The sequence below is a fragment of the Crinia signifera genome, chromosome 2, assembly GCF_055691185.1.
Source record: "Crinia signifera chromosome 2, ASM5569118v1, whole genome shotgun sequence".
Classification (NCBI taxonomy): Eukaryota; Metazoa; Chordata; class Amphibia; order Anura; family Myobatrachidae; genus Crinia; species Crinia signifera.
This window is the reverse complement of record NC_139218.1, coordinates 34669154-34692581: the sequence shown is the minus strand read 5'-3', so window position 1 is coordinate 34692581 and position 23428 is coordinate 34669154. Positions and strand designations below refer to the sequence as shown.

Below are 23428 nucleotides of genomic sequence, written 5' to 3'. Positions count from 1 at the left end.
GTTTTTCTAGCTCCCAATACAGCTGGAATTATTGCCGGTGCAATCATTGGAACGCTGCTGTTCATTATACTTCTGGGACTGTTGATCTTTTGTTGCTGCCGGAAGCAGAAAGAGAAAAAGTATGAAAAGGAAATACAACATGAAATCAGGTGAGAGAGTCTTCTGGGTGAAAACTAGGACAGGGATGTAGTAAAGCAGAGGAGTTGGCCACATACTATCAGGGCCGGTTTATCTTTGGTAGGGAGGAATGATTACACTTTAGAAGAGATGCGGGTATAGACTGTCACTGTGCAGGTGAGTGCTGTAATTGATGTGCGAGAGAAGCTAGGGGGAGGCAGACCTGTGACATAAGGGTCAGGCAAGGAGACCCGAAGGCAGGAAGTGAGCATGGCAGGCATGACCAAGACCTGAGGAGTTACAGAGAGCAGCCTCGGTACTAGGTTATGTGGAAGGGTACACTTTGAGGAACGGGGGTTTTCATTGCCTGTTTGAAGCTTTGCAAGGTCGGGAGAGCCCAATGAAGCAAGAGAGGTCACTCCAGTGAAGCGAGGCAGCAAGGGCAAAATGTTGGCTACGCACATGGGATGCAGTGAGCAGGGTAGCGGAGAGGCGAAGGTCATTGACACTCCATCCCTGAGAGGGTGGGATGGAGTGTGTAGGCAAATGAGGTTGGAGATGTAGGGAGCAGAGGAGTTTGACAGGGTCTTGTATGTGAGGGTGAGGAGTTTGAATAGGATTCTGTAGGGGAATGGGAGCCAGTGTAGCTTTTCTTGAAGGGGTTTGGCAGAAGTGGAGCGGCGGGAGAGGAAGATGAGTCTAGGGGACAGGCTGAGGGGAGCGAGCTGGTAGCTTGGAAGGCCAGTAAGGAAATGAAATCAACATTCTAAGAATTCCATTTCCTACCAACTGGTTTAGATGGCTTTATATCCTTTTTTTTACAATATTTTATTGAATTATGCACAAAAACTATATAGAAAAGGCATAGGAAGTAAAGGAGCACGGACGGTGAAAGATATTTAAGATATTAAGATATTCTAAAATCTCTTATATAATACTTCTGTCTGTGAGTGTGTATAACACTGGGTGGAGTCATACACACACTCACAGACTCATCACACACACTATAGCTGCCGCAGGGCACCAAAGAAGTGACCCATAGTGTGCACACATCCCCACATACATTGTGGGTCACCCACCCCACCACAGAATTGCTATTTACCGGGGAACACGTTCCGAGCTCCAGTGACCTCACCACTGGAGGCGTGGCCTTGTGCCGATTAGGGGCGTGCTTTCATCTACCGCACATACCCCCAGACCCTGCCGCCGATAGACAGGGGTGGAGCCACTCTCCCTCTAGCCGGGCAATGCTCACGCCTCCATTCCCGCCCCCAGCCAGCCATCCCGCAGGCAGCCATCTGCCCACCTTGCCCGGTGCTTCCATGCTCAGAGGGCCCCAGGAGCATGGAGCACTGCCAGTGGGTTGCTGCTGTGGGAACATCCTCCTGCACGCTAACAGCAGGCTCCCACACACTTATGTAAGCGGGGATGGGGGCAGTGTTCTGCCTGCCTGTGTAACAATGCCCCCTGCGCTATGTGGCGGGATGAGGGGTTCTAGCGAGGGGGGGCGGGGTTTTGGTAAACATCACCAGTGCTGCTGGTCTGTTTTCTGCCTAAACCACGCTGTGTTGCTGGGGATAGAGGAAGAAGAGGCTGTGCTGCTATATCTAACCCTCCCCCCCCCCCTTTTCCCCCTCTGCAGCCTAAACCTAACCTACCTCCCCTCCCACAGCCTAAACCTTCATCCTTACCTCCCACAGTGTAATTTCTGACCCTCCCTTCCTTTAGCGTCACCCGTGACCCTCCCTCAGCGTCACCCGTGACCCTCCCTCAGCATCAACCCTGACCCTCTCACCCTCAGCGTCAACCCTGACCCTTCCACCTTCAGCGTGTCCCTCCCTCCCTCAGCGTGAACCCTGACCCTCCCTCAGCGTGAACCCTGACCCTCCCTCAGCGTGAACCCTGACCCTCAGCGTGAACCCTGACCCTCCCACCCTCAGCGTCAACCCTGACCCTCCCTCCTTTAGCGTAAATATTGATTGTATGGCGTTTACGTGTTAAGGGAGCGGAGCCCCTTACGGCGGTGTGAAGAGCGCCCGTAGGGCGTGATAAATCACCTAGTGTTAAGTAAAAATAAAAAGCAGACCCAAAGACTTGAAAACACAATAGAATGCAATCAAGTGTACATAGACAACATCAACAGAGATTTACAGGTCAGACCCCCACCCTCAGGGCAGGGGTGTATTAAGAACGTAGGGGGTCCATGAGTAGTCTCCGTCGTGGCCCCTCTTCTCTAGCCTGCAGCACAGTGCGTGTGTGAGCGCTAGTAGACCTGCTTATTCTTTATCCAATGGCAACAGTGTCTGGCTATACTCAAATCTTCTTCAGTCGCTCAGAGGTAAAACAATGGCTGCTAATACTTTGTAGTTATGCAACCGAATAAAGACGTGGTTAAAAAAGAAAAGCAAACATTGAGGCGGACCGAGTGGCTGTGTAAACTTTGGATGTACAGCATTGTGTAATATGTTGCCGCTATATAATGTAGTCCGAAGGAATTCTCTACAGCAGGCATGCCCAAACTGCGGCCCTCCTGCTGTTGTGAAACTACACATCCCAGCATGCCTTTCCACGGTTATGCTATTGGGGAATGCTAAAACTATGGCAAGGGATGTGTAGTTTCACAGCAGCTGGAGGGACACAGTTTGGAAATGACTGCTCTACAGCTTCGCCTATTTATTAACCAACAGGAGGAATCCTGCATCTGTAAAGGGCGACTACACCCAACATACACAGTTATGCAGTGTAAGAAACATTTGCATCAAAGCGTTGTGGTGTTTACTACAGTCCTCTCTATAGAATTCTTTGTTTGTATTCGAAAATATTAGTAATTTCTATATAATCTGATTTAAGCTCAGAGATGTTCCCTGGAACGCTCTTCAAGAGACTTGTTGACAAAGGAAAATGGCCCAAAGGGGTCTCTGCAAATATAATTTCCTTTTCAAGCTCACACAGACTTTTCTCTCAGGGTATCTGGTGTGTGGTGTATAACGTTGTATGTCCTGGTCCCTACTAATACCTCATCTGACTGACGTCCATTTGTACAGTGTACTGCATAGTTATTAACATCCTTCAGTCTAAACCTGCTGGCATTGGCATGATTATTCCCCCATGGGTGCCAGGGTCACACACTTCCTGCAGGAAAAGTAATTGCTAAGGGAAGAAGTGATATACACACACACAGGCTCTGGGAGGATGTTGTACACACACAGAGGCTCAGGGTGGAAGTAGTACTCTGTGAAGGTGTTACAAAAAAGTTTTACGGACATATAGGCTCAGGGAAGAAGAAGTAGGACACACGGGCTCGGGGAAGAAGTAGGACACACACGGGCTCGGGGAAGAAGTAGGACACACACTGGCTCGGGGAAGAAGTAGGGGTACTCTTTACCTAGAAGGGCGCCCATCGCGGGCATCGCATGTACATCGCATGCCATTATAATGGCATGCGACCGATGCGATGCCCGCGATTTTACATAGAAATACATGTTAAAATGTAAATCGCGTCGGTCGCATCGCATGCGACCAAAAAATCGCATGCGATGCGAACGACGTGATTACCGCGATTTCCCATAGGGAACAATGTTAAATGTCCCAATTGACCCGATTTCCCATAGGGAACAATGTTAAATGGCCCACAGAGGCCAAATAGGCACCCTGAAGTGTGAAATGACCCCCCCAATTGTTAACGCCACCCCACAATCAACGTCAACCCGAAGCGTGGCGAGCGGCGGCGGTACGCGTCCTACGACCTTTTCATACCCCCACTATCCACGTCGGCGTGGAGTTGAGTATAGAAAGTGTGGCAAGCGCAGCGAGCCACCGAGCCCGAAGCGTGGCGAGCGCAGCGAGCCCCGTGAGGGGACGTGGACACCTTCACAGGTATATGCGTCCCCTCGCGGGCTTCATAGGTGTCCGCGTCCCCTCGCGGGGCACGCTTCGGGCTCGCTGCGCTCGCCACACTTTCTATTCTCAACTCCACGCTGGGCTCGCTGCGCTCGCCACGCTTCGGGTTGACGTTGATCGTGGGGTGGCGTTAACAATTGGGGGGGCCATTTCACACTTCAGGGTGCCTATTTGACCTCTGTGGGCCATTTAACATTGTTCCCTATGGAAAATCGGGTCAATTGGGACATTTAACATTGTTCCCTATGGGAAATCGCGGTAATCGCGTCGGTCGCATCACATGTGATTTTTTGGTCGCATGCGATGCGACCGACGCGATTTTCTAACTTGCGATGCCCAAGATCAAAATCGTGGGCGCCCTTCTAGGTAAAGAGTACCGAAGTAGGACACACACAGGCTCGGGGAAGAAGTAGGACACACACGGGCTCGGGGAAGAAGTAGGACACACACGGGCTCGGGGAAGAAGTAGGACACACACGGGCTCGGGGAAGAAGTAGGACACACACGGGCTCGGGGAAGAAGTAGTATTCTGTGTAGGTGTTACTAAAAAGTTTTTCCACACGTATAAGCTCAGGAAAGAAGAAGTACACAGTCACAGGCATTTTAAAGAGGTTTTACACACACATAGACAGAGGGAAGAAGTAGTTACCAACCACACTTTCTCAGGGAAGTAGCAGTACACAGTCACTCTCTCAAGGAACTAGTACACTCTCTTGCCAGGGAAAAAGTAGTTCATTGACTCTCGGTCTCTAGGCAACAGCACACTGACCCTTTTTATTTTATATTTACAGAGAAGACGTCGCTCCTCCCACGAGCCGCAACTCAACTGCTCGCAGCTACATAGGAAGCAACCACTCATCTCTGGGATCGCTGTCTCCATCAAATATGGATGGCTATTCAAAGGCTCGATACAACCATGTACCAAATGAAGTGCTTGAGCGACCCCCAAGCAGTGCACCAACCTTCACATCACCCAAGGTAGCTGGTCCAAACCTTAGTAGAATGGGAGCCATACCTGTGATGATTCCAGCACAAAACAAGGATGGCTCAGTAGTTTAATTGATCCCCACCCCCGCGTTAAAGCAGTCACCTCCGCTTCCTTCAGACTTTGTTTCTTGGTTTTGTTTCCTTCCCCTACACATTCCAATAGGACGCAGCACATGCTGACCTGTTCTGGAGAGACAGGTCCACTTCCTAACTTCTCCTGAAGATACAGAGAAGGTCCTGTCCCGGTTGCACAATTTTTGTCATATCTCAAATGAAAGTACGGTTTTAGTTAGAAAATCTGTGAAAGCGATTGTCTATTGGGGGTAGAGGAACTCATCTCAGGCAGAAGTGAGAAGAAAAAAGCCAGCATGTTCCATATTTCACATTAAGGTACCAGTCAAGTATTAGGCATTCATGTATAGCTGTGTAAATGTTGTCCTCCGATGAATCGTAGTGTACAAAGATGATCTCGTTTCTAGGAAAGCTTCTGTCCATAGCATGGCATGCAACAGAGTCTATTTATGTATGTTAAGGAATGTTTATGCTTTTTGTTGTTTTAATTCTATGTCCATTTTTTTTAATTTATTTTGTTTTTGTACTAGTAATTCGGAAGTGAATAGTTATCTAGTTTGGCATAAAACGATTTCGAGCGTTGGCAGATCCACCTTGACTTGGAACAGTTTTGATGACGCTGGTAAATGTGGCTCCTCCTGGTTTGCCTGGTCTCACACAGTGCAGTCCGGTCATTTGGCTCGTTGGTAGAACGGCCATATCGGTAAGCAGTTTGGGAGCACTTGGTTCTCCAGCTGCCACTGATCTGCCACTGATTTTGGGGTACTTCGATGCCAGATTAGGCAACAAGATTCCAGCGTGCTCATGTCTGCTCTTAATCTGTTCCACTTGAACCATCAGTGGAGCGAACATGTTGAGATATTAACACTGATCCACCTGATTTACCACTGCGACCAATCCATTTTACTGTGTTCAGAATATGTGGATCATTTAGTGTGAGGAAAACTGACCAATCAAATAAATCCCATATCTGTCCAACGTAAGCGGCCCGAGGCTATTCACTTAGGACAATTGTAGGTTGCTGAGATTTTCATGGTGGTCTAAAGGGGGTTTTGTCCTATTGCCACCAAGGATCATCTAGGAAGTGCCAGTGGGAATTAAATTTGTGTCTGTTTCACGACCCAATGGTCATATTGTGCCGCTGTACATGGTGGTGCAGACCCGTTACACGTCTGCTACAGATCTGTGTGTGCAATCTTCCTAACCGGTGCCTTTTTATTTTTTTTCAAATGAGAACCTTATGCAGGAATGTACCTTAGAACACGCACGTGCCTACACCCATCTTCCTGAAGGTGCTTTAAATGTGAAGGCACAGTCTTCAAAATGTGATCTCTTTGTAAAACGCATTTATATGATTAAATGTCTGTCTGAGCCATCCTCATAAACAGGAACAGAATATGGCCGTCTAGGGGTGGTGGTCTTTAAAGAACATTGAATTGACTGCAAACCTTAATTACAATGAGGTACAGGAGTTTAGTGTTCATTCTAACACCCTGCTCCTTTTAAAATCCTTGTAGTTCCTGCTTTCTAATATAAGGAAAGAGAAAGGATTGGAGGTTGTTGGGGTGCACTCTGAAAGTGTATTATAGGAGACGTCCAACTGAAAAAATATATCACGGTCTCTAAAATGTAACCTTTATTGTTATATTTAAAAAAGAGGTGTATGGCTTACATCCTCTCTCATAAGAAAATAATGAAGATGTGCAAAAAAAGTAGGAAACTGGTTAAAATGAGGATGTGGATATTAATCTTCTAGCAATATTTATATATTGATGTCTGTAGAACCCCTATTTTGTTCTGTGGGATAGTTTACTTTACTCCCTGGGCTTGCTATAATTATTTATAAGGCTAGTTTTGATTGCAATTGCAGTGTAATTTTATTACACTGCAATTCTGCCTGGGGTTTCGCTGTCTGTTGTGGTACTTCAAGAAAAGTCTGGTTTCTTTCTCAATGTTGAGATAGAGACCAGACTATTGTAGAAACACCACAGCAGACAGCGACACCCCAGGCAGGGAGGAGGAACTGCAAGGATTTTTCAAGGAGCAGGGTTGCTAGAATGAAGACTGAGTATGACGATGGCCTCTCTGTATTTTCCTGCTTTTCTTTTGACACAGTTGATCATTAAATTATACCCATCTCCTACCCACATTGGACGTCAATCTTATGGGCTAGGAGAGCTTGTGCATCTCAGCTATGTCCACGGGACATCAATAAGACATCAGTCAAAGTAATGGCTGCAAACGGTGTCTCGGTAATAGGTCAACTTTTAAATGAACTTTGAATTTGAGATTTTTATACATAGGATAGATTGTGTCAATCTTGTAATTTTTCTAAGACTCTAATTGGTGTAAGCGTGGTCCCACTCCTGAATCCCGATTTTTTTAATTTTTTTTTTTTTTTTTTTTTTTTTTTAAACCTTAAAATCTACCTGTTACAAATCCTATTTCCAATTGTGCACTGTTTGGATGTTATCAGTGTTGAGATAAGCCAAACGTTGGTGATTTGTTTCTAATATCTGATTGCTGAATTTCCAAAGCAAACCTGTAAATATGAATTTATTTATCCATGATGGATCTGCTTTAATTTAGTGATGAGATAAAAACCGTGCATATCAAACAGCGGCTGTAATCGTTTTTTTTTTTCAATTGTTACCGGAAAGGTACTTTAAAAGTTGCAGCAGAACCCATTGACCTACAACAGTAATCAGTCTTTTTACAATATATTGTTTCCTTCAGATCCGGCAGAGCACAATTATTGCTTGTCATTTTTATACATCGCTTTCCTAATGAATTTGAGTTGATTCTTTTTCTTTTTTAAATATACACAAAGGGCTTTCAAACCTGTACCTTTTTTCGTAGTTTTGTGAAATTACTGTACTTTTTAAAATAAAAATAAGTGGTGAAATCCAGACTTGTCTCTTCAGCATTTTGTCTGAAAATCCTTATTTCTGACTTTTCTCTGATTTAAAAACACTAATCAATCCTTCATGATTTCTAAAGTTCTCTCTAAATGATTACAGTGTAAGATGAAGACATGGTATCGACGCGTTTCGTAGGTTTTGAGCAAACACTGCAATGGGCATCCTATGAAATACCTTTGACGGGAGAGAGTTTGCGGGCATTGGAGAATGTAGGAGCGTAAGCTTGTAATAAATGTTGTCTGACCCCAGCTGAAGGCCCTTCTGGAGGTGTGTGTGTGTATGTCTGGGGGTGTGTGTGTGTGTGTGTGTGTGTGTGTGTGTGTGTATGTTTTTACAAAAGATGAGGGGACATCAGTTAATGTTTTGAGTTGTCTTTTCATCTCTTTTAAATGGTTAATACTAATACAGGTTGAGTATCAGTTATCCAAATTATTCTGAAAACCATAGTCTCCAAAATTTACTTTTATTTTTATTTGCTAAAAACCTACTGGCTACATCTGTAACTGGCACTAATGGGGAAATAACATGTAACTGGCACTACTGGGGAAATACTGTAACATGTACCGGTAACTGGCACTACTGGGGAAATAACGTGTAACTGGCACTACTGGGGAAATAACATGTAACTGGCACTACTGGGGAAATACTGTAACATGTACCGGTAACTGGCACTACTGGGGAAATAACTTGTAACTGGCACTACTGGGGAAATAACATGTAACTGGCACTAATGGGGAAATACTGTAACATGTACCGGTAACTGGCACTACTGGGGAAATAACGTGTAACTGGCACTACTGGGGAAATAACGTGTAACTGGCACTACTGGGGAAATAACGTGTAACTGGCACTACTGGGGAAATAACGTGTAACCGGCACTACTGGGGAAATAACGTGTAACTGGCACTAATGGGGAAATACTGTAACCTGTACCGGTAACTGGCACTACTGGGGAAATAACGTGTAACTGGCACTACTGGGGAAATAACGTGTAACTGGCACTACTGGGGAAATACTGTAACATGTACCGGTAACTGGCACTACTGGGGAAATAACGTGTAACTGGCACTACTGGGGAAATAACGTGTAACTGGCACTAATGGGGAAATACTGTAACCTGTAACTGGTACCAAATTCTTGCAAGAAAATTATTGCTTGACATTCAAATCCAGTGTCTGACATAGGATGCAAACTTTTTTTTTATGTTTTGTAACCTTGTTTCATGCACATATAAAATATACTGTATTTGTGTGTATTTCATGTGTTTGATGTGATTATACAACATAAATGCAAGATATCTCATATCTAATATAAAAATATTCCAAAATACGGAATAATGCGTTATCCAAAATTCTTTTGGTCCCGAGCATTTTGGATAAGGAATACTCAACCTGTATATCATAAAATTTTTTTTTTAATTTGCAAGTTTAAATGGCAATAACAAACTGTCAACTTTGGCTTTTGTCACCATAATCTACTTTTTAATAGGAACATTTTAATAGCGTTATTAAAATATAAATGTGATGCATAACCCTACCCTTCCCCTTGGGCTGCCTGGCTCCTTAGCAGATATTCACACATCCAGTCATTGGTACATGATGGACATGATTGCCCAAGAAGACTCCAGGAGGACTATTGCAGGTTGGGGTATTGCTGATTCATAAACTATGTTGGCCATTTGAAAAACAGCTTTGATGCCATTTAGATTTGTTGAATGGATACCACAAACCAGAGAGCAAAGCTGCTACTTTTTGGGCAGCTACTCCATTAATCATCGTTATCCAAAGGTCCACTGGGTGCAGTAAAATGTGGACATTACGCAAACTATCCTCCAGAATCTGTCACATTTTATAATTTATTATTTACAGTTTCTTATATCTGCGCTTTTACAATTAGACACAACAGTGATTAAACAAACTGGGTAGATACAAACCGACATGGAGGTAGGAGGGCCCTGCTCGCAAACTTACGATGTATAGGGATAATAGGAGGGATACATAAGGATAGAATTCCATAGCATGGCAGTCCCAACAGGTTACAAGACAGTCCTGATGGGAGGCAATTAGATATAAATGCTACTGGAGGTTGTGTGGGGGTCCTGAATATGATAGGCTTGCCTGAAGAGGTGAGTTTTCAGGGAACGCTTGAAAGTTTGGAGGCTAGAGGAGAGTCTTAGTGTGCATGGAAGGGCATTCCATAGGGTGGGTGCTGCCCGACAAAATCCTGCAAGTGTAAGTGGGAGCGAGTAATGAGTGCGGATGAGAGACACAGATCTTGTGCGGAGAGGTCAAGTGGGGATATATTTTGACATAAGCGAAGAGATATAAGTCAGTGTAGTCAGAGTAATGGCTTTGTACGTGTCACACAAGCTCACCTGATGGGCCAATAAAGAGCCTCTCTGTTAAAACATTTGATACACAAGAATATGAATTGCTGGGATGCATCAGGTTCATGTGAGGTGGAGCGAGCTATAGGCTCATTCAGATGTGCTGCATGCTAGGACACAGACAGAACTTAGGAACTGGTCAGGCTTCTCTGTGCTCCTTTCATTCACGTCATCTCTCATGAATACATACTATCAGGAGAGACTAGAACTAATTGTGGTATTTAATAACTGGGCACATCTAGCTGGGCTAAAAAAAGAATGATCTATTAGCATCTTCGAAATGTCCCACTCGACTAGATACATCTGGACTCCTTTGCCAGTGACCGTTGCGGAGGTGGGGCTGCAACACCGTACAAAATTCAAATAGGGGAGCCACACCAAACATCACTGGCTGGAACTCACTGGCAGTTGGTGTGGGTCCCTTATTTGACTTTTGTACTGAGCTGCAGCCCCATCTCCCCAACGGCCACTGGCAATTAAGTCCACTAACCAAGCATTTTGTACCTGGTGGAATGGGTCATGTTGGATGGAATGTAATAGGGAATTTAAACTGTTTCTAAGGGAAGATAAGCCAGGGGGATTCAGTCAAAATCCCGAATGGGTCATAATACAGAAAAGGACAAAATCCCGACATTTAAAATCCCGACAGGGTCAAAATACCGACATATAGAATGTACAGGTGATACAGTCAACATGACTTTCCATCGACAGGTCACAAGGTCGACGGGTTTTTTCACTGTTTTTTGACCCGACATGTGCCGACAGGTGGTATTTCATGCCCTACCATCCACTAGGGTGTGTTGGGAGAATAAAATAGTGTGCCGGGCGCAGCGAGGCACCGTGCCCGAAGCATTGCGAGCTATGCGAGGGGCTGCGGTTCACTTCCAACTGTGTCCATGTCGACTGTGTCGACATTCTGGTGAAAAAAACCATGTCGACCTCGCGACCTGTCAACGGAAAGTCATGTTGACTGTTTCACCTGTACATTCTATATGTCGGTATTTTGACCCTGTCGGGATTTTAAATGTTGGGATTTTGTCCTTGTCGGTATTATGACCCATTCGGGATTTCGACCCTGTCGGGATTTTAAGCGTCTGGATTTCATACCGAATCCAAGCCAGGATTCCTTGGGAGCAGAATAGCATAGGATTATCTCCAAATTGCTGGGTGGGAATTATAGTATCACCGGGCTCTCTTTTAAAAGATGACCCATGGACAAGGTCTAACTAGAGGCCTACACTGACCGCCTTCAACATTACTGCTGGCTTTCAACCTTCATTCACTTGAGTGTTAAATTGTAATTCGAGCACATTTTGGGAGACTAGTGAATCCCTAGAAGGCACTGTCTAAATAAGTCTGACTGTTTTAGGGTTATGACCGTTCTGCGTGCCAGAGTTATTGACTAGCTGTAAAACATTTGCTAGAGATGGACCATGCAGCACATAGTACAGCATACAGCCTCAAGGCCAGAGTTCAGCTCTTTGTTGTCTGGATTGCAGTCATCGGAGGCTTAACATCCAAAGTAGAGTGGCCTACAGAAGGAAGCACCCATCTTGTACCCCAGTATAGCTTTATACAACACAGGTTTGTGGGGTTCTGGTCCGTTAGGTCGAGGGTTAAAAGGTCAAGTGTTCCTGTTGACACATGGTTTTTGGGGTGTACATTTTTATCTTGTATCACATGAACCCTCAATAAGTGTGCCGTGGCACCTTGCGTTGCCCGCTTCCTTCGTCATGCTTCAAACAAGGTGCCTTGATCCACCGCGGCTTCCCTTGGCACCATTTACCATTCCCAATCATAGTTTGCGTGGATCGTCCAGTATGAAAAAGTTAAAAAAAGAAAAAAGTTCAAAACTCATGTTGACCAGAATCGTGTTGACCAATAGTGATCGAACGATTAACTGTTGACCTTCTTACCGCCCGTGACCTAAAGTCCCATTAGCGGTTTGTGTGTTCCTCCCTCATAAGGCAGGAGATGTCTGTTCAAATACCCATTCAATTCATCAACCATGTCACCAATAAATCACACCAAGAATAAGATGTGAAGAAGAGGTCACAAGGACTTGATAGTTCGAATCTACACTACAGTGTCCTCATGTCATGATTCCACCGTAAGGTTGTGTATGGAAGGGTCCATAGGACAGAAGCCACTGCTGTAAGCTTGGTGAGAAATTGTAGAACGCGTCTGCCTGTCTCAAGATTGCCGAAGGCAAATTAACTGCCATCTTCTCACTGTACTGGGTCTTCACCCATACATATGCATGGCGCAACAATTCATATATATGCCCTACCTAGCCAATCACCCTCCACCCCTGCCACCCCACCCCCCCTATCTTGCTGACTTGATTATACCAGAGATACATAATTAGTGCAGTTGCAGTAACAGGGATTTTATAGCCAAGAAGAGAATAAATTACAAATACTCTTTATTATATCCTAGCTGAGATGGGAAGAGGTTGGGAGGTGAAGTGGAGATACCTATCATAAGGCCGGTTTCACACACTCCGGCTCCTGCCGGACGGTGAAATCCCACACGGCCAGGGAGCCGTGCCGCACACAGTAGATTATCATGGAGGGGATGGCCACAGCCCGGCAGCCGTCCCTTCCAGTGGCGGGATCCGGCTGCAACCGTGCGGCCGGACCGTGGCCGTCCCATATGAACTGACACAATAGTGTCCATTCACAACTAATGTGTGCGGCACGGCTCCCTGGCCGTGCGGGATTTCACCGTCCGGCAGAAGCCGGAGTGTGTGAAACCGGCCTAAGGCTTCACTTGGTCGTCTTTAATGAGAACTGATCATAAAATGCCTCTTGACAAATTTGACATTAAGTATTACAGTATACGGCCTGTCTAAATTGTCATTTTAAAACTATATGGTGTCATCTTTTAACAGGATAAATCCGACCCACCCTTCTGGAAAAATTTTATAGGAATCATTTTGTCACATAAATATCGGGTGTGATCTATAAACCTTCTTAAAAGCTTAATTGAGCGAGTAATCTAATGGCCTATTCAGCCTTAAGCATTCTGTGATGTGATTGAATCAAATAAGGCACGTCCATATTGATCAGACCTCGTTATTGGATCATTTTCAGCACCCCATAATTGTTTACCATCATCAAAATACTTCCGACATATCGCGGATAATGCCGTTCGCTTTGTTCCCACCCAACTGTCAGACAGGCATTGTTTTGTGTAGTTCTTATTATCAAGAAAATGACAGTACGGGAGCCAGTGTTTAAAAAGCTGCACTTTTGTTAATTACAGTTTTGGTTCTGTTTACGTTTAGGAAGTAATTACCATCTCCTGATACTTTTGCTAAAGAAACAAAAACATATTTGGAGCCAAACATTCATTTACCATGGTTCCCATGCAGACTTGGCGGAGGTCTATTGTACTCTGCTATCGGATTTCGGTAATGTAAGCGGTTTAGTGTTATCCAGTAAGTTTTCATTTCAGATCATAACAGAAATGAAGTTTCTTTTTGTTGCTTACTTTTCATTGCAATAAGATGCAATGAGAAATAATAATGACCCTCATAAGAAGAGCATTATCTAGACCAGAGGTCCTCAAACTATTTTGCTCTGGGACCCCATCAGACAATAAAATTGATTCTGGAACCCCAGCAAGTTACTGAAGAAGGTCATCTCATCACCTGTGTGGTCAGCAGACAGCTGGCAGCATTGTGGGGGCACAAAATTATGTGAGTCTAAAATAACAGACAATTCAACAGATTTCTCAGACTCCTTGAATCACTGATTGAGATTAGAAAAATCATCAGCCTGGTGGTCCGCAACATGGAGTCGCGACCCCATGCTGAGAAGGTCAGGACACACTTTGGGGTCAGGACCCACAGTTTGAGAACCGCTGATCTAGACTTCTTTAAAAGGAGATGGGTGCAAATATCTCAATTACAAGTTTCCTTTGTAAAGGTGCCATACAATTATACAATTTGGGCCCTTTTAATCTGATTCTGACTAGGTATGCCAATCCTGGGGCAATTTTTCAATCCCAGAATTCGGGATGGAAAAATACTCAATCCCGGGATTCTTGAGATCCTGGGATTGTCTTCCCTATTCTAAAAATAAGGCCCCAGCTGCGGCCTTGCCGGGCGAGTGTGGACAAGGAACCACGTGTGTTGCCGGGAGCCGGGTATGTGTGCGGCAGTTAGCCGGGCGGGCGGCTGGGAGCCGGGCCGGGACAGCAGTATGGGTGGGCGCCGGTGTGGCTGGAGGCTTGCGTGGCCTGCACAGCGTGACATCTGACCAGGTCATGCTGTGCAGAGCCGCATGGACGAGCATGGGAAAAGCCGAGCAGCATCTGACGACTCGCTCAGACGCTGCCTGGCATTAGACTGCGCATTCGAAACTCCCATTCCTGGATTTAAATCCTGGCCATTTTGGGGCTAAATCCCAGGATCCTGGGATTGCCCACCCTAATTCTGACGCATTGGGCAGAGAAATCGGGTGAATAGTGTTACCTCTGACCCGATGCGTGGTCCTGTGTGCATTGGATCGAATTCGGAGATTGTCATGGCTGCCACAAAGATTTGAACAGGCGGTTACATTTTTACTATGCGGTCAACAACTGCATATTCAGTGGGAGCCAGGGTGGTGTTCATGCAGACATATTGTATAGTGTGTACTCCGCTTAACTGTTAACAGCCTGTAACATGTAATGTAGAAGCTGATTGGCCAATACTTTCTCTTACAATTTTATCTCACACTACGCTTTGCTAAAATAAAAACCCTAGTGAGATACAAAGTAGTACCCGGTCTCAAGCACATGGCACAATTTTTAAGTGTCACCTTTTTGGCAGCCATTTTATGCGCAGAATCTGGACCCATACTACTTGTGCAAACTTTCCGTTCCATAGGTTCTGTTGACGCTACCGACTCATTCAGCAGTACTGTATCTCTTCTCTTCAGTCACGTGGTAGGCTGTAGTCTCCTGAGTATTGGTTAAGTTGACAAAATGGCTGCCTCCAGTCTTTGGATGTATTTGTATACAATTTGCTTGTGTTCTGCTTCATGAAAAGCTGAGTGAATGTTGCCAGCAGGCATTGTGGATCTGTGGGTTGGAAAATGCAAACTTGCACAGTAATTGGCGTGTCACTGTTTTACTAGTGAGAATAAATAGTTTTCAGTGCTTAGAATTAATGTTAAATAAATTATGCTAATTATTGCTAGAGATAACGCCTGTGTATCTGGAGACTGAAGTTTCTCTTTACTTTCACATTATTATACTAATAAGGAAATGGTTGATAGGTTATCATAATAGATTACAGTTATATCAGCTCTCTGTGTTTGTGTAACATGCTACAAACAAGACCTCAGATGACATCTGCAGTTGAGCAGGCTGGTTTGTATTATTTAGCTAATTATAATAAATGACATGTTCAAATATTGTATATTCACAAGGAAAAAACCTCTATGGTCTAATTCGGTGGGTTCTCAAACTCGGTCCTATGGACCCCACACAGTTCACGTTTCCAGGTCACCCGACAGGTGCACTCATTACTCACTGACACATTTTAAAAGATCCACAGGTGGAGCTAAATATTTCACTTGTCGTTCTGTGAGGAGACCTGCAAAACATGCTCTGTGTGGGGTCCTGAGGACCGACTTTGAGAACCTGTGGTCTAATTTGTACGTGTTTTCATTAAGGCTGGTGTAAGAAGTACTGATAAGAATGTTTTATTAAACTAATAAGCCCGTTCGAAGCAAATGCTTCGAAAGCTAGTAAGCTAGCTAATGTGAGGGAGAGAAAGAGATGTAGTTTGACTTGCTGCCAACAGATGGCAGAGTTTTGGTGACACGCAGACACTAGATATATAGATGATTAGGTTTACCATATCACTCCTTTTAAACCAAGACTCATAGATTACACAGGTTCTGTGACTTACTAAAGGCTTCCACACACTATGGGATTTGGGCCCGATTTCTCAGCCCGATCCTCCAGAATCAGGGGAAATCGGGCCCAAATTGCGTAGTGTATGACATCCGATCCGGAAGTCGGAATGGTCTGCATGTAAGATAAATCTTATGTGCAGTCATCAGTGTGGCAGGGAGCTAGGTTTGGGGGAGCGGGGACCAGAGAGTAGGGAGCTTCAGGCGGGGTAGGAGATGTAACGGCTGGCCAGGAGCGGGGACCACAGAGTCCGGGGGAGCAGTGGGAGAATCAAATCTGATTTATCACGTGTAAAAAATGGCACATCAAGTGCCAAATCTTATCAAGCTCTCCCGGAGGGCTGCCTGGGGTGCTCAGGTGAAGTCGGGCCGACTTATCCTTAGGACAAGTCGGCCTCATGTATGATGGCCCTATATCCAGATGAAATGCAAATTTTAAGTTCGCCAGCCACAGATCCTGTGTAATTCATGAGTGTCCTGATATAAAGGAACAGTATGGAAGCAGCTTTTAAAACCAGCTTTACCATGCTATCCCTTTAAACTGGGACACCCCTGAATTAGACAGGTTCTGTGGCTGATTAAAACATGTGAAAAGCAGGCTTGAATGAAACCAGCCATGGAACCTGTGTAAATAATGTATCCTGGTTTAAAGGGATAGTATGGATGGCCTAAATCAGGTACTGATCCAAACTATAGCCCTCCAGATGTTGTGAAACTACAAGCCCCATCATGCCTTGCCACAGTTTTGCTATTAAGGAATGCTAAAATGATTGCAAGGCATGCTGGGATGTGTAGTTTCACAACAGCTGGAGGGCCACAGTTTGGACATGCCTGGCCTAAATCAAAGGTTCTCAAAGTCAGTTATCAGGAGTTTTGCAGGTGACATAATTCGCTCCACCTGTGGATATTTTAAAATGTGTCAGTGAGTATTGAGTGCACCTGTCGGGTGACCTAGAAAACGTGAGTTGTGTGGGGTCCTGAGGACCGAGTTTGAGAACCACTGGCTTAAGTAAAAACTACTAGACGTCTTTTAATCTTTAGATTGATGAGTGCGATCCAAGGTACCTACCCGAGTACCGCCACTGCGAGGGCAATACCGTTAAGGATGATATAAAAATATACTGGTAAGTTAGTTGGCTTCCAATAAATGTAACCCTAGAATGAATGTGTGCGTGTACATGTGGTAGGGAATATAGAGTGTAAGCTCCACTGGGGCAGGGACGGATGTGATTGTTCAAATATTCTCTTTAAAGTGCTGCGGAATAAAAATAACTGATAATATTTTCACTTTTCCAGGATCAAATTTTGTTCAAAATATGTAGTTCAGGATATCTGCTGCCATCTAGTGGAATAACACTATATATACAGCTGTCTTCATATTTCACAAAGGATACATGCTCCTGAGATGGATCTAAACAAAATTGTATGGCCTAGTATTTGTGACGGTTCTTGCGAAAGCTAAAGCTAAAAAACCCTAAAAAATTAGTGCTGCAATTCTTTATTCTATGTGTAGTAAGGAGCATTTCCTTGGTCTGAGGAAACAAGCCTGATCAAATTCTAATGGGGCATATACATGGAACCTAGTGTGAAAGGGGTTCTCCAAGCTGGGACTTAGGTTAAACCTGTGTTGAAAAACTGGGGTTAGAACCTTGTATTTACAGAACATATATCTTAAAGGGGAATAAAAAAAACAACAACTCTATTGCTCTAGGGCACAGGTTCTTAAAGTCGGTCCTCAGGACCCCACACAGTGCATGTGTTGCAGGTCTCCTCACAGAATCAAGTGAAATGATTATCTCCACCTGTGGATCTTTTAAAATGTGTCAGTGAGTAATGAGTGCACCTGTTGGGTGACCTGGAAACCGTTGAACTGTGTGGGGCCCTGAGGACCGAGTTTGGGAACCACTGGTTAAATAAATATGTGAACTATTTTGCATGCATCCATCTAACATCCATTTTCTTTCCTTCGTTCAAGTATCACGGCTTAACAGTGGTATAAACTGGACTACAAACCCAGCACGCAATGAGGGGGACAGATGTGAAATTCCTGTCATTGACGCACTGTTGTATGAATTTGAGTTTTACCCCTCTCCCAGTCAGCGGTGTTTACACGGCCTGCACTGTTTCTGGCTTTCCTGAGGATATCTCGAAGACCCGGGAATACTGTAACATTTTAATTAAAGAACAGAGACTATTTCGTGCATCAAGGACCCTCAATATTGTCCTGCAGATCCGCGGTGCAGCTTCCTGAACAACCTACGATAACATTGCAACAGTTGCAATAAATAACAAATGACCATATTCATAAACTTCTTGTCAGCCGGTTGCGCCGTCTGTCCTTCAATCAATTCTAAAAGCCTCTGGTGACTATTATTTTGGATTTGCCACTGTTGATTTGTTTTCCTTCATAATCAATAGTGAATCTACACATTCATAACTAACAGACTGTAAGAAATACCTTGATACTTAACGATTTTTTTGTTTTAGTTTTCATTTCTTTTAGGGTTTTTTTAAACGCAACTTGTCATATTTCTTTTGCATGAACTGCCTGAGCTGATGTATAAGGCTATGCGGAATGTGGAGACTACTTTGTAACGTGCCTTTATTTTGTGAAGGAAACATGTAAGCCCTTAGGGCGAGCTGGACTTAGCTTGAAAAGTGATAAATTGGAGAGTGATAAACCACCAGCCAATCAGCTCTTGTCACTTTTCATACACAGCCTATAGCGTGGCAGTTATGCACTGATTGGCTGGCTGTTTATCACTGTCCATTTTATCACTTTTTTTTCAAGCTTAGCACAACTCGCCCTCAAGGTGGTCATACACTGCTGCAACTTCTCGTAGCAGTGTATGGCGTTCCGATCTCCCGTGAGCCGCCTGGGACCTTCCTGGGTAGCAGGCTTGAATGCTATTCATCCCCTGCAGCCCTCGTGCATGTGATGTGTCGCATGTGGCCCCATGCCCTGCTGCCAGGTGGTGGCCCAAGTTGGAGGATGGACGGGCAGCAGGTCTGACCTCTGATAATTTGGCCACTTTTCACCAGATTTCTCGGCCCAATCCGTCTTAATCAGGTGAAAAGTGGCCAAATCGTACAAGTGCCCTGACCTGCAAACAGCAGATCCAATCACAGAGCTGCCTGCGGGAAGAGAAGCAATGTATGCCTTAGTACTCAGCGGTAGGTGAGCTGCTGGGAATAATGCACAATCCGCATAAAAGGAAGGCTCATTAGACTCTGTGCTCATTTACATCATATTTCCATCCGCTTTATACCAGTGCTTGCTGCACGTAAAACTGTGGTCTCTCTGCGTCTAAAGGTGCGTACACACGGATAGATTTAGGCAACGATTCAATGTCTTTAACAATTTCTTCTAAACTACTGCACAAACGATTGTGTCAAATGATGAACGATTGAGCAAACTATTACATGATCTTTAACGATGATGGGAGAGGGGAGCCAGTCAATCAGCCTTACCAAATCGTTCATACACATGAAACGATTGGTACACATCACTAACGATTGGTCGCTGATCTTTCTGCATGCAGGAAAGATTAGCGACCTACCAACGACCGGCGGGTACGCGCATTGTCCGATGTAAAGTTCATACACACGGAACGATTTGAGCGATTGGTCGTTTCAATCTGTCGGAAACGCCCAGATCTTTTGACAAATCTTTCCGTGTGTACACACCATAAAATGCCTGAAAGTCCAATGTACTGAGTTTGCTTTAGATATGAGAACTAATAATACAATCTACTGCATGTATATAGTCTGCACTGCACACACTGTAACTGTACAGAAACATCAAATGCATACAATCTGTTGGCTGTTTGTACAAGGTTAAGGTAAAAAAAAAAACTCCCTGGTTTTAAAGATGAACAAAGCGGCATGGTAAATTCTGTTCAGTATTTTTGTACATAATCTAATTTCTATGCGTTTATTTTTTTTATTGAGTTTGAATATATCACCCACATGCCACCTTAGACATTTGTAGTCGATTTCTGAAGTTACACATTTCCAACATCATCCCTGTAACTTCGTGATGAAGCTCACTTTTACTTGTCTGGCTGCATTAAGCAGAATTTCCATTCATTACCATGCAGAAAACCGTGCTCACCAGCTTTATGAAAAGAAAAACAAGTATGCCACACAATTTTAGATTATGTTCTAAAATTGTGAAAAGCATTTACAGTACTGTGCATTTTTTTGTTGACCTTCAAAATCTGGGATTTTATTTTTGCAATTTGTGTTTTTATGTTATTGTCATTGTTTAGCCAGGAGATGGCACAGAACAGATATATCTGGCGGGCTATGGAATTAATTAAATTTAGGAACCCTAAATAGGCCCGAATTCAGCCATATATATCACATTTTACTTTCTAGCCCTATAGTGGGGGGAAATGAGTGGTGCATCTTAAAATGTGATTTAGGGGCTACTGTAAATGCAGATAGTATTAATGTATGTGCACACTCCATCACCAACATTATACTTAATAGAATTACACCCTTTTATATTTTATTTATAAATTGTAAACTTGCGAGCAGGGCCCTCCTACCTCTGTCTGTCTGTTGCTACCCAGTATGTTTTATAACTGTTCCCAATCTTAAAGTGCAATGGAATATGCTGCACTATATAAGAAACTGTAAGTAAATATAAGGCGCCCCAAGCGGTTTGCAGCGCCGTACAGAGGACACACCCCACAACAATACAGGGTACACAGAACGAAGCATGACAGTAACTGAAGAACTTAAACAGAGCACAGGTAACAATTGGCAGCACAATTCTCAGCTGGGATGTAGGGAAGCAGAGGAGCCATCTGTATGTTACCAGGTAGTCAGTGGTAGAGGTGAATGAGCACAGGTGAGAAGAGATGCGGGTATAGATGGTAGGTGGAAAGAAAGGGAAGATATGGTGGATAAATCACAGGCGCTATTGGTTGGATTTATAAATCAAAGTATCAGGTCCCAATAAATGGTATGCAAAAAATGTATTATAAAAGCAAAAATACCCCCCCAAAACACCAACTCGTTTCAATCCGTTGGCGGCTACAAAAGGTGACCACGTGACCGCCTCCACCTGAGCCTTGAAAAAGATCCGGATTAGAACGTGTTGGCAGGAGCAGGTGGACGTGGTCACAATGTTTTATTCATTTTTATCCAACGCACTGCGGTCCGGGACTGTTATCATACACGGGTCCGTCCCCTTAGAAGTTTAAAGATTTGTCCACTGCCCGACTGGAAGTCGGGACCTCGGCTGCAGCGAATAGCGGCGAGTCAGACTGAAAAGTGCAATTACCGCTGACCTACTGACCGCATTGAACAGACTGAAGGTACGAACTTGCAATTGCTTTTCCCACCCTGTGTAACTTACAGTGGACACACTTTATATCAGTAGCCGGACTTCACTTGTGGTTCTTTATTTTATCTTTAAAGGAACTTTTTTTTTGTATTCTTGCTTAATAATACATTTTTTACATATCGTTTATTGGGGGTGCCGGACGGGATCCCGACTGTCAAAATGCCGACAGCCGGGTGCCCAACGGCCACCCGCTATTTTCCCTCGTGGGGGTCCTCGACCCCCATAGAGGAAGAATAGAATAGGTGGTGAGCGTAGCGAGCCTGCAAGGGGCTTAGTTGTGCTCACCATGCTGTCTGAGTCTGGGCAGTCGGGATCCCGATGTTGGGATAATGACTGTCAAGATCCTGACTGTCGGGAGTCTCATACCACACCCGTTTATTGGGACCTGATACTGTGATTTATACATCCAACCAATAGCCGCTGTGATTTATCCTCCATATTTTCCCTTTCTTGTTCCTTATTGCTGCTGGCTGATTGAACCAGTTGGAGGAAAAATAGGCTGCTGGGAAAGGGCGCATTTGATTTGATCCACACAACACATTGTATAGATGGTAGGTGAGTAAGAGGGAGCTGTAACTAAGGGGGAAATTTACTAAAGGAAATTTGTAAAAAATAGGTGTATTTGTATCCAGAAATACACTTATTTTTGACATTTACTACCGAAAATACGGCAATTCGTATTGATAGCACATCAATACGACTACGAATTGCCGTATTTTCGGGATAGTAAATGTCAAAAATAAGTGTATTTCTGGATACAAATACACCTATTTTTTTACACATTTCCTTTAGTAAATTTCCCCCTAAATTGCAAGAAGAGGAATGTGAGAACAGGAGGGTGGAGGGCCCTGCTCCACAGACCTTACAGTGCTATACACTCCCGTCACCTAGCTATGTACGTGCCGCATAGCCACACAAAAACTGCGACAAACCTGTGTGATAGCCTGAAGTGTCATTTATGTTCCAGTGGGGCAGATGTATTAAGCCTTAACAAGAGATAAATGCAAGGGTAATAAGGAGAGATAAACGTCCAGCCAATCGGCTCCTTACTGACTTTTTTCAAACACAGCCTGTAACATGGCAGTTAGCAGGTGATTGGCTGGACGTTTATCTCTCCTTATCACACTTGCATTTATCTCTTGTTAAGGCTTAATACATCTGCCCCATTATCACCCTGGCATTTATCTCTTGTTAAGGCTTAATACCATCTGCCCCATTATTAGCTACTTTTAAAAGTAAGGAATGAATGTATATAATTTATCCAAACCATGTTCTCCTTCACTGCCTGTATATAGTATTTAGGCATTCCCCAACCCGCATCCTAATAACTGACTTGTTTGTTAGAACCGGACATTGAAGAGTTGACTCCTTTCATTATAAATATACAATTTATAGCAAATGAAGAATATACTATCAAATTGTCAATGGTCATTCATTTTTTGATGCTGAGAACAAGATCATGATGCAGCCCACCATTGTCAGGTGCTCCTTGATTGATGTGCTTGAAAGGCCCCTGAATCTGAATACTTATTTCCAATTGTAAAGCGCAATAGAATATGCCAGTACTGTATAAATACATGTCATTCTTACAAACAAGATAATATAGACGATAATATCATGAACGATATTATCATGTATATCATTAACAATTATTGTTTGTACTCGCCTTTACAAGATAGATGATTTTTTTTTTACGCTGGATTTATTTGCTGTTAAAGCCGCTTCGGGCAACATAATGGTCTGTTGGAAAACTCCCAGCAATAATTTACTACAGACTTGC

The 23428-nt window shown here is 44.0% G+C and overlaps 1 protein-coding gene across 2 annotated transcripts in view; it reads left to right on the top strand.

The window, feature by feature from the left end:
• Positions 1–22258, top strand: part of CXADR (CXADR cell adhesion molecule) — a 56939-nt gene extending 34681 nt beyond the window's left edge. Inside the window, exons 6-8 of one of the 2 annotated variants that reach the window (XM_083171889.1) lie at positions 11–149; positions 4809–4995; positions 18268–22258. In XM_083171889.1, the coding sequence (XP_083028015.1) occupies positions 11–149; positions 4809–4995; positions 18268–18291 (350 nt within the window). In that variant the 3' untranslated portion in view covers positions 18292–22258. Of the gene's footprint in view, positions 1–10; positions 150–4808; positions 7986–18267 lie in introns of those variants that run through there. The other variant, XM_083171888.1, reaches the window with a different exon arrangement.
• Positions 22259–23428: the final 1170 nt, after the last annotated feature.